At 42.1% G+C, this 12,156-nt stretch overlaps 1 protein-coding gene across 1 annotated transcript in view; it reads left to right on the plus strand.

Annotated features, from left to right (window-relative positions):
• The first annotated feature begins 9,976 nt into the window (after window positions 1–9,976).
• ABLIM1 (actin binding LIM protein 1) overlaps window positions 9,977–12,156 on the plus strand; it is a 203,529-nt gene continuing 201,349 nt past the window's right edge. Inside the window, exon 1 of the mRNA XM_065066950.1 lies at window positions 9,977–10,292. Coding sequence (XP_064923022.1) covers window positions 10,280–10,292 — 13 coding nt within the window. The 5' untranslated portion in view covers window positions 9,977–10,279. The remainder of the gene's footprint in view (window positions 10,293–12,156) is intronic.

Genomic DNA, 12,156 nt, shown 5'->3' on the forward strand with positions numbered 1-12,156 from the left:
ACTGCTGTGTTTTAAATTGCGTCATCTAGGAAGTCTGACTATGACTTGATCCTATGATGAAGTCTTACTAATGATTCTGCTGTACTGACTGTTGTTACTACCCCTGTGCTTTGCAGGCTTGAAGAGCCACAGTCCAAGTACTGTATGGAAGTAAATGCCAGTTGTATGTGGACACCTTTGCTGAAGTTGCTAAGGAGCAGAGCTAGCTATTTCCTTCCCAAAATCCAGACATATCAAATAACATAAATTTATAAGGTAATTATGGTTTTGTATTTGTTTTGGGGTTTTGTGTTTGTTTTTTATTTTTTAATCTGCTTGTTGTGGGTTCTCTAAGTTATGTTCTACAGATGTTCTTAGGAAATGTAAATTTGCTATGTGGGTGGTCATATGATGAAACATGTACCATCTCTGCATTTATGTAATTATTAACTGGACGGATGCTACATTTGGAAGGTGCCTATCTTCTATGATTTAACTTTAAAAGTTCTGTTAGGCTTTTTAAGTGCTCTAGGAGGCAAACCCATCTTCAGGTGAATTTAAGCGTTGTCTACTATAGAAAACTATAGTATATATAGTTTTATATATAGTATATATAGCAATGCATCAGGAGTATTATTAATATTTATGTATATTTTTATATGTAAATACTTGTATTTATTTTTATTTACGATAGTATTTTTATACTGTAAGTACAGTTCAGGAGCTACATTCAGCCTGTTTATATGGTTCATATTGAAGGTTTGTATTGATTTCAGTAAAAAAACACAAACAAGTTGTACGTTTGAATGCAAATATGTTGTCAGCAATGGGCTGAGTAGTGGCATAGCTTTACTGCTATCAATGTGAGGGTGTTTACCATGTTAATAGGCACCTTCCCATTCTCTCACCACAGATACCGTGTTGGAGCCTGCATCATTTCTGAAGAAAATGTGGATTTAAAGCATGCGTGCTTGATTAAGGTATCCAAGAGAACATGGTAATTTAAAATGCTCTTTGCAATCCATTTGTTTTTGCAAAAATGCCTTTTGGGTGTGCCTGGGCCTCTTCATCTCTGTGCAGTGGAATGCATAAAGAAACAGTAAGATATCATGAAAATATAAAAGGAGACAGTTTTATAACAGTGAGAATATTCCTAAGCATACTTCACAATTTATGAAATCATAAGTCGCCTCTTCACAGATGGTGAGGTAAAGCTTTTCTAGTACTTAAGGGTCTCTTATTGTTCTAAGAGTGCCTGATGTATATAAAGGCACTTTTTTAATACAGAACATTTCATTGTGATTTGAATTCATCTTTTGGTTGTAAAAGTGACTTCTAATTAGGACTTCTAAATGTGAAATGCCTTGCAGTAAAGGAAACAAAGAAAATACCACAATTATATTACTATCCCTAAGCTTATTAAACAAATTGAGTCTCTGCAAATAACTCTGCATTTACTTACCAATACACTGATCTTGATTTTGTAGCCATACTGCAGAATCCAGTTGGTGGTGCTTGTACATGTTGAAAGTTGTAGATTTTCTTTTAATACTCTTTTAAGGTAATCTCAAGTGTATGAACGTATTTCTCTCAGCTAGAATTTAATAGATAAATACCGGCAGCCCATTAATGAAGATCCCCGGGAACCAATGGAAAAATTATTTCACCAGTTTCAGTGCAAAAGAACTGAGCTGAGGTTACGTTCTGTGTGGATATTTCCTGTTCTCATTGGAGGTGATGCAGCTGGAGGTGACTCGGTTATGGACAGGCTACCAATGTCATATGCAACAGTACATTTTCACCTGCTCGTGCTTGATGTTGCTTCCACTGAAATAAACACAAACATTACTCCTTATTTTAATACTCTTGAGAGCAGAGCTCTGCTGGTTTTGTTTGGGTTTTTTGGGGAGGTAGTTCTTTTTTTGGGGTGGCGCATGCAGTGAATGTTTCACTTCAATGTGAGTTAAGACACAGCTTGAAAGTGAGGCTGTTTTAATTGATAGAGCTTTTGGGAACTAACTTTTCTCCTTGCAAATTAATGAAATTGTCTAGATTAAATCAATTTAGATGGAGTGAGACAGTGAGATAATGTGCTAGCCTTTCTATCTGAAAATCTCTCTGCTATGTAGATTGATGGCGCCAGGCCAGTCCCTAATGGATGTATTTGTCTGCATTACAGAAAAACTTCTTGCAGTCTGGACTTTTGCTTTAGAAAGGGTGAGAATTTGGAAGGTACATTTGTACTCTAGAATGAAAACCTGCTGATACAGCTATGCATAACAACTATTTATATTCTGCACAGGAATTTATTGTGTTTATAATAACCAGATTGACATCTATGTTTTCAGTGACTACTTGGATGAAATAAAGAAGGAAGTGTTAGTGGCTCAGCATGATCTCTGCTTTTGAGGAGGGCTAAAGAGACATGTAAAATCATCTTAATACCTTTCTGATTCTGGGCTTTATTAATAGAAAGTGAGCATTCTGTGCATCGGATACCGAAGAGCACACAGTGGGATTGAAGACCAAACTATGCTTCTCCCAAATTTAATCAGTGTCTCATATGTAGTATTGTATGTGCTTCTTTTCACTGCCATTTTCTGTCATGAATTTTCTGGTTGTCTGTTCTCTCAGCTGTGTGCAGCACCTCCCTCCTTGCTGATTGTATAGTAGCACTATGTAATCAGCTCATGCAGTATTTCTTTAAATCCCATTTTCAGGTGTTTCCTGGTCTGTGCATCCTGCTCCACATCTGCACATCTGTTCCTTCTGTAGAGACATTCGTCTTCTGATGGGTTACAAACTTCTGAGTCATTAATTTATTGTCTAATTGCTTACCTGTCACATCTGCAAGTGTCTTTTTATGCCATCACTCATTGCTACTGTGGAAGACACAACACTGAACTAGATGGACTAATATGCATTCCCAGCAGGATATTTCGTCTGTACTTCAGGTACATTGTCCATACTACCCTGCTTTAGCGTATATAATGGGTTGTAAATGAGAACAGGAGGAGGTCAGAAGTACATATTGTCAGTGAAATGAGCTATTTATTTTCCAAAGACATCATGTTTCCCTCAAATGTTTCTATTCCATTGGAAGTGTTATAATCCAAGCTTTCCTCTGTAAGTAAATATATTAATGTTTTTGCTTATGGTATCTGCAAGTGTTAGCATATAATAAGTTATTGAAACCAGATAAAATACTCACAAATATGGTCACTGAGATTTTAGCCAATTTCACTGAAGTCTGCAGGTTAGCAGGACTACAACTTTACTTGTTTGTGTGGTAGCAGAGGCCTGAAGCAAAGAGATTAAGGATAAACATCTGGGTTGATGCTATATTGACACTGCAAGAGTCTCAATGTGGGATAAATAGACATAAAACCGTATTTTACCCCAAAATCTTGGAAAAAAAAATTGAGTAGTCCAGCTGCTATAAATTGGGTTCCTCAATTATTTGTCTGTGTATCTGCAGAGAGGGAATTCCAGCAACTGGAATCTGAATGTATTTCTGTGGATAATTTTCATGCTTAGCCTTGACTCTTCTAAGAGATTTCAAAGTCATTTTCAGATCAGCTCTGACTGCATTATTTGTTTTCTAATACATGATAAGATTTCATTGTTACTTACATCTTTGGATTTAGGGGTATAATCTGTTAATCCCTAAAATGTCATCACATAATCTGTTTAATCGTCAGCAAAAGCTGATCCTGGTAGTCAATATGTGTTATGCAAAATAGTTCAGGCACACTACTACTGTGCAAGTATAGAAACTTTCAGATCTCTCTTTTGCAGTTCTCCACATTTAAAATTAGGGTTTTGACAGTTTCCTTTCATATTTCTTTGTCCTGAGGCGTGACTGAAATCTTTCATGGTGTCTGAGAATAAATTTTGGTATTGTAAAATGTCTTAATTTTGAAGCAAGTGTATAAAATATTTATGATGCAAGGTATTCAGTAGTGGCTTCATTATTAATTTTAAATTATTGATAGCACAATTGTCTAGAAAGGCCCAAATACTAATGTTCACTATCCATACAGTTACATGACAAATGTCCAGTGATGTTCTTCAGTATTTTGTTACACCAGGAAGGTGACCATTAACTCCTGTGAATTCCATTCATGGCTTCTTGGTAGGAAGCTGCTCTCACTTGCAGATGACACAGATGACCTCATTTCATCTGTAAGCCACAAAGCAGCAAGAGAGAATCCCCCATAGCTATTTTTAGGAAAAAATAACCGTATGTATCCTATGTGGAATGAATCAGTATACCAACTAGTCGTGGTACCTCTGGGGTTAACTGCTGTGTGTTACTTGGCTTGTAAAAGCTTTGGTTGCTACACATGACAGCCCATCATCTTAGCAGTTCACTTGTCCCACTTGGTTCTCAAATGATGTTATTTGAAGCTACAGGACTGGTTTGATGTCACTAAGACATTGACTTACCCCTGTGGCTATCATATCCCACATGACATTTGCATCTTTGCAACAGCTAAACTCCAGTGAATTTAGAAAAGGTCTTGTATTCAAAGACTGGCCCTTCTTGACAACTGACTGAATTTTTGTGTAGTTCCCAAAGAGGTGAGAGTGACCGTGTATATCACCATTGCATTATTTTACCTGTGGATGAGGGTAGAGGGAGCCATCTGAACACTTCCAATTAGAATTTCATGCTCGGAAGCTGCACTCTGAGCCAAACTGCATTTCCAGAAAATGTACAACTTGATCCTTTGTAATTCTTTCTGAGTCATCAGCCCTGCAGGAACGAGCGTCTGCACTTGGATGAAGCCCCTAAGGAACTGAGCTGGAGGCACTACTGACAAGCGAAGAAAATGAAGTCTGTAGCAGATCTGGGATCATCCAGAAATGTTTTTGTTGCTTGTCCCTTTTTTTTTTTGCCTCAGGCTGCTTTGGACTAAGTTGACATTCAGTCCTCACGTTGTGAAATGCTGAAGTAAGCAGCCCTGTGTTTGTAATACGCCTAATTTAATGGAACCTGTTTCTGATTAGATCTTGGAGTGGTGCTGTAAGGCACGGTCCTTGATTCCTGCCTGGCAGATCACCTGCCAAGAGAAGTATTTCCATCCATTTATTTTCTCTGCTTTTGTGTTCAGAAGCTGTTCTCCCCACTCTGTAGGTCTCTGGGAATTCCCAGATGGTGTCATATCCAGCTGTTATTTGTACCTGGGGTGCATGACTGCTGCATCAGACACGTGCAGTCTGCATTTCCTTCGCCCTTTCTGGCAGTGACAACCAGGCAGCCATAAGCCAATTGTTATATTTGGCGTTACAGGTACAGCATACGTCAAAATTCTGTGTTCAGGCGTAGAAATCTTGCACCAGCACTATGCAGTTTCCATGAGCTGTTGCAAAACAATTCATCCCGGTGGTAGATCATAGCCCGCAGAGGGCAGCCTGCCCTCGTGTTTTACGCCAGCGATGTGCTCAGCTGGAGAACTCAGTCATCTGCTGGCATCTCTGTCTATCAGCGTGACTGGCTGTGAAGTAAACAACTGAATGTTGCAGAGAATGAACATCAGCCCTAAAATCCAACAGAGTCAAAAGGAGACCAAAAAGGAAAAAAAAATTGCTTGACTAAATTAAACCTCCTGGTATTTTTTTTTTTAAACATATGGAAAGAAAAAATTGCATGAGAAAACTCAGCTAGACCTGAGGTTTCAATATCTCACATGCACAACAGATAAGTTTGTTGGTAAATGTCAACAGTCAAGAGAAGGAAAATATCCACAATATGTGTACCTGACTGTACTGGGCAAGACTAACAGGATAAAAGCATTTTTCCTTTTTTCCAAATCTCTTCGGGAATCTTTCAAGGTTCCAAGTTACTGTTACCATGACTGTAGGACTGTGACTTTGGCTGCTTGGCCCATGTTCTTTCACAAGTATGTCCTGAGTCCTTGTGAAACAGTCACCAGAATTTCAAGCAGATTTTGTCTAAGAGGTTGTGTCTACACACAGGCACGTGCCTTAGCTGTAAAACTGGTGAGTGACAGGTTTGGGACTAGGGGTTGCTGTCTGGACTGACTATGACAAGAAACAAGGCATTCAGTTCCTGAAGAAGAGCCAGTACTTTGTGTCTCTCAGATCAAATTGTGTCCACCAGCTAATTAAGTAATGATCTTGATGTGCTCTGAAGGGAGGCCTGTCCACTTCTATCCTTCTCAGCCAGAGGGCCCTGCAATGCAGTGTTCAGAGGAGAAAATAATTGTAAAGAAAATAGCATTTGAGGAACTAAGACAGCATCAGTAGTGTTAGTTTTTCAGAAGTATGGGAAGGAATCTAAGTATCTGTTATGATCAGATGTCAAGTTACTCACTGATGCACTTTCACGTTGATTTAGATAATTAATTTTGTTGGTTCCAAACTTTCTATCCCATATAAGCATGACTGTTCACAGCAGAACATATACGCTTCTTAGAGTTCATCTTACTGTAATTGCAACTACAGGTGGATTTTCACTTCTGATTCCTAAAACTTTCTCCATGTATATGAGTGCAGAGAGATTTTGACTATGGTTTATTAATAATCTTTGCTATTTTTGGTATTTTATTCATAAACACCTTTGCTAATGTGAAGTTTGACGAAGGAAATATCTGTCACGTTTTACACTGATAGCATGGTGAGTTGTGGTCCAAAAGCTACTGAAAAGCAAAGTGGGAGATTCTCACCCACATTGCTGTGCAAATCATGCGTGGGACAATGTATTGGCTTAAGAGTTCAGTAAAAATGATTAATGTTTTCACATTTCAGACTTACGAATCCAGCCTTCAGTGCCTTATCTGGACATTATCATTCTTCTAAGAGTTTTTTATATATATACATAGTGGCTAAGTGACAGCAAGGTGTGCTGCACAGGGAATACAGTCCAATATTTAGGATACTTTTCTTTAAAGATGCAGTTTCTGTTCTTTGCTCTGACATAGATTTCCTCTGTGACCCTGGACAACATACTTCGCTCCTCAAGGGCATTTAGACATCTGAAAATACCAATAGGGGATTTGAAAACACCTGCTGTTTGGTAAAATAGATTAATCTGTTTTGATGTCTCTAAAAATTCCCAAGGTGCTTGTTTGCATCTCTTAAAGCACAAATACCTTTAAAAGATGGTGTTAGTGTTTTTTTTTTTCCACTATCTGAGTTTGAAGCCTAGTCTGTCTGTATAGTCAGTAAGAAAATGTAGGAGGTAGGATCCTGCTTCCCAGTTGACTAATTCAGAAGCCTCAGGTAGATGCCTGAAATAAACCAGTGTCAATCACTTCTCCTTAATGGACTTTTAAAGTAGTCAGGAAATGGCTCGGTCAATCAAACAGCTCACCAGCTTGCTGCTGCTCAAAAGGATCATCTCTTTTCCTTCTAATGGTTCCTCATCACCCCTTCCTGGCTGTGCAGTTGTGCACTAGCTTTCTGTCAGCACCGGTGTTTATCTGAGCCTCTGGTTTCTTTCTCTGTTCTTCAGTATCCTTACCTGGCAGAAAGCAAACCCAGGGCAAGAAAGTGAGCAACTTTTTGCTAATGAATGAGCCTTGAGAGTCAGGCCAGTGGTGATGGTGCTGCAGTGAGAGGAGCAGGAGCAGGGCTGGAGTAAGAAGAGGGAGCACACAGGAGGGTACGTGGCCCTCCCTTGCAGAAGCAGCAGTGAACTCTTGGGTTGGCTTGTCCATCTTACCTGACTCAACATCTTTTGTCTAAGTTTCTGAGGTCTTCATCTGTAAAATAGTAATAATGACGTCTCGGTTATTCTCTGTACCTCCCTTTTTTGCCTTCTTCAGCTCCCTTCCATGTTGGCAGCATCTGAGACAGCAACTGCAGGAGCTGATTCAGCTGCACATGTGCAGTTTGCCTGACTGGTACTTGTAGCTAGTAAAGACACATCTTCCAGAAATGGTAACTGTTGAGTTCCCACTGCAGATTTTCTCCTTCGTTTAATTTACCTTATTCTAATATTTGTGCTAATTTCCACAGAACTTGTAGGGTTGTAGAACTCTTTCTGAATCATACCTTTTAATCCACTTGAATTGAAATTCTCCATATCCAAATCTGAAGATTCTTGAAGGGGACTTGATGGACAGACAGAAAAATAGAATTCTATCAGCCTCAATTCCAGCAGAAACGCAGCTAAAAGCTCTTTTTAATAAATGAGTGCAGTATCTGATCCCTTTTAGCATTCTCTAACATGTCTGTTGAACTTCTCTGCCTTAGAAACTTTACACAATAAATGGAATAAAGTCTTTGTGTTCTATAGAAACCCAAGTTACAAATATCTTTCCCTTCCTACTTCCTAGCAGTATAAAGAAAGGAAGTTCTTAATTAAAAAGCTAATTTCTGCGTGTTCCTGAGCCTTTCTTTTTTAAAGCCACCTCTTAAGTGCCACATGGGAGAACCCTTGATAGTGCTACTTAGGAACTCACTGAAGGAAGTGCATAGGAAATGACTCAATTAGAAATACAAAATGCTGTCATACTGCATTGACTGAGGAAAACCTTCACTTTTTTCACAAGAAGGAAAACTTGAGTTGTTTGCAAGTGGAAAATTCTACTCATTTCAGAAAAGAAGATGGAAAGGAAATGTTTTTCAAGTGGGTGTCAGATCACCAAGTAAGGATAATGCCATAGGAGTTGGGAAGGAGAGGAAGAACTTAAGATTTATTTCATTCCTGTTGCAGAATTCAGAAACATTTGCAATGGGCAAGAAAACAGAACAGCATGAGTACGATTGAACCGAAGGGTGGGAGACACTGAGGTAATCCACGGCAGATAGAGCTGGATGCGACTATAAGTCTTTGCTGTGTGCGAGCACGGACACAGTATCAGAGAAACAGACATATCTATTAATTTCTTTTATATTCATATACTATTCATTTTCTATTCATATTCATTTATCACCTGAGGCGAAGGCATGTGTGTGCTGTCCATTCTGCTGCCACTTCCCTGCTTTCTTACACATACACACTCCCTGCTCGGGGGTGATGGGGAAGGTGAGGGGCATAAAGCACTGCCTGGGGATCCTCTGATGGAGCAGATTCACTGGCTGGGCTGCACTTCCAATAGCAGTGGGAACACCTGTTACTAGCACCCATCTCGGCTCTGCAGACACACATTGATGCGATTTTTGCCACCTCTCTTACATTTGAATATTTTGGTAATTAGTTATTTTGATGGAAGATTTGTGTAGGCTTCATGCTAGTATGAAGATGTATAGTGTATGGTAGAGCAGCGTGGAGGAGTGTGATTCAGTCTCTCCTGTCACTTAGGTTGTGTGCTGGCTTCTCACTGAACATCACAGATTGCGCTTTCTGTTTCTTAGTTCATTGTTGCTCATTCTGAAATTGATAGGAGTCAGCTCTAATGTTTTAATTTCACTATTCTGATGTGGCCTTCTAACCTGTTGTTCTTGACGAACTGGATCATTGTTTTGCTTAACTCTTGCCAGCATCTAATAAATGAGTGGCATAGGGGATTTCTTTTTAGTGTGGCTTGGGAGTATTTGGCTTTATTAGATGGGAGGCTCAGCTACTGTGGGGAGGGGTGTCCGCTAGCTGCTGATGGTCTTCTTTGGTGCTTTGCAGTTGGTTGCTTTTATTAAAGTGCTTGGAGGAAGCTGAGTCCTCTTTTCTGTATGTTAACGCCAAAATTTAAGGCAACATTGCTATGTTTTTTGTTTATATCCTATTCACATACAGAAATACAGGTGTATAGCTGCTCTGCTCTGTTGCTGTTCCGTGAGTGAATTTCAAGTTGTGCCACAGACTTCAGTGTCACATCATAAACGAGCTGCATTGCTGTCGAGCAGCACTGGCAGTGATTTCAGAAGAATACCCGCCTACCCGAGCACTTTAAGGAGCACAAGGTCTGGCGGTGCTTTTTCCAGCCGTGCTTTTGCTGCTGGTGCGGCTCTCCCCCCGCGCATCCCCGCCCGGACCGCACCCCCGCCGAGCGACATTTCCCGGTTGCCGAACCAGCGGCGACCATCGCCGTGTTCCGCGCCCCCCCCGCTCCCGCCGCGCAGTCACGCCTCAGGGGAGCCGCCGCGGCCCCGCACCCACGGACACCGGCACCCACGGACACCGGCACCCACGCATCCCCGCCCCGCAGGGAGGCCTCCGGCGCCGCCCCGCAGCGCGGCGGGCAGGGAGGGAGCGCGGCGGCGGCGCGGACCCGCCCGGCCCGGCCCAGCCCAGCGCCGCCGCCCCCCGCATCGGCCGCCGCGGAGGGCGCAGGGCGGCGCGGTCCCTGCGCTGTCGCCGCCGCCGCTCCGCGGCTCCTCGACCGGCTGAGCCATGTCTGCCAGAGGTGGGTCTCTGCCGCCCCGGGCTCCGCGTCCCTGCGAGCGGCTGGGGCGCGGGCGGAGGAACCGCGCTTGACCTTGGGCGCCTGGTCGTGCTGCAATGCCTGGCTCGCTGCGCTTGGGCGGAGGTTGCGCGGGCGATTTCGGAGCAGAGGGAGGCGAGGAGGTTCCCCCCCCACACCGGCCGTGTCCTCCCCGGTGCCATTGTGCAGCTCGGCTGGGGCTGCGGAGCGGGGCTGGGCGCCGCAGAGCATCCGCCGGGCAGGGCGCCCCCGCACCTGCCGGGCGAGGCGTGGGGACCCGCTGCGCCTCTTCCCAGCGCCCGGAGCGGCGGGGGGCAGCGGTGGTGGTGCGGCGGTTTGGTGCGTTTTAGATGGTGACGGGAGCATATGTATTCAGAGAAAGGAATATGGTGGTGTGGGAGAGGTTTAGGGTCAGAACTCGGTGGTTATTACTACTTAGGAAATACTAACTGGTTGGTGCTGGTGTGTCTGCTGAGCGCTGCTGAGGCATCTCGTTTGTTCTGTCGTTTGTAAAGCAAGAGGTCCCTTCAGGGTGTGGTGCTAAATCCAATCGGCAGATTATACCTCTGGTGGTGGACATTTGCATCCGGCTTGAAATTAATATTTTGAAGTTTTACTCCAAATTTGCATTTGTTTTAATAATGGCCTAAACTTGAATAGCTTTTGTCCTGTGCATGATTTTGTGCATAGGCTCTGACTGTGCATTTGGTAATTTTGGGCTGGAGATGAACAGACTGACTGCAGATCCTGCCTCTTCCCAAACTTCTGCTTCCGATTTGAGAAACTGATGCAGGTGTGGCCCAAGACTGGTGCTTTCATTTTGTGATGTTTTTTATTTTCTTTTTATTATAGTTAGTAGCAATTAAAGAGCTGGAGGCATAGAGTTAAGCGTTTTCTGAACGTTGTCATAACAAAGCAGAAATACTTGTAAGCATCTCTTTTTTTTTCCCCTGAAGGAAGAGAGAAAATTACCTGCACAATAATGACAAGTCAAAACACCCCTGAGTTATCTCCAAATTGAAAAAATACTTTGTCAAAATTATGTATTACAAATTAACAAACTCCTGAATATAGGGATACATTTTTTTTTTATCCCTTTATTTTTCTGCATCTATTAAATAGTGCTCAGCATGGACCAGCTCTTTCATTTGCTTGGATTCCTATTGCCATCCAGATGAGCTTCATGCACATGGAAGGCATCGGGCGACTGCTGAAAGGTTGTCAGCATTTTGTGGTTAGGACCATATTCCTAAAACATCACACCCATTTCAGATATAAATAATAAATGGTGTTAGAGCAGCATCCTTCTTCGTGGCACAATATTATCCTTGCTTTAGGAAAGAAATGGACCATATTGGTCTCCAAAGAATCAATCGCTGGAAGAACAATATTAGCCTCAGTGCTGTGCTAAGGCTGCATTAGTACTTGTGGGGAAAACCCAGCAAAGCTTTATAACATCTTGTCTTCAAATGGGTACCCAGATTTGAGGAAGCGACAGAGAAACTTTGCCATTTCAGCTCTGGAGATGACTCCCCACAACAGTACTGTACAGAATGGGAAGCCAGGGAAGGTTTCCACTGGCCATATTCCCTTTTCCTCCCCCCCACCATCCCTCGTTCCTATTCATCTGCACAACACATGATGTTTGCCTGCTAGATTCTGCTGGAGAGCTGCCTGGAGTAGAAGGGTGAATTCTTTCTCAGCCTCTCCCCTGCCATCTAGTTTTTTCAGAGTAATTAATTGTTGAGAGAGAGAGAGTGAGAGAGAGTCTGTAGGACTTCAGGGAGGTGGTGAATAAGATTCATAAAATAGATTAAGATATTAATTTCTATCAATATATGCTTTG

The sequence above is a fragment of the Columba livia genome, chromosome 6 (genome assembly GCF_036013475.1).
Source record: "Columba livia isolate bColLiv1 breed racing homer chromosome 6, bColLiv1.pat.W.v2, whole genome shotgun sequence".
Classification (NCBI taxonomy): Eukaryota; Metazoa; Chordata; class Aves; order Columbiformes; family Columbidae; genus Columba; species Columba livia.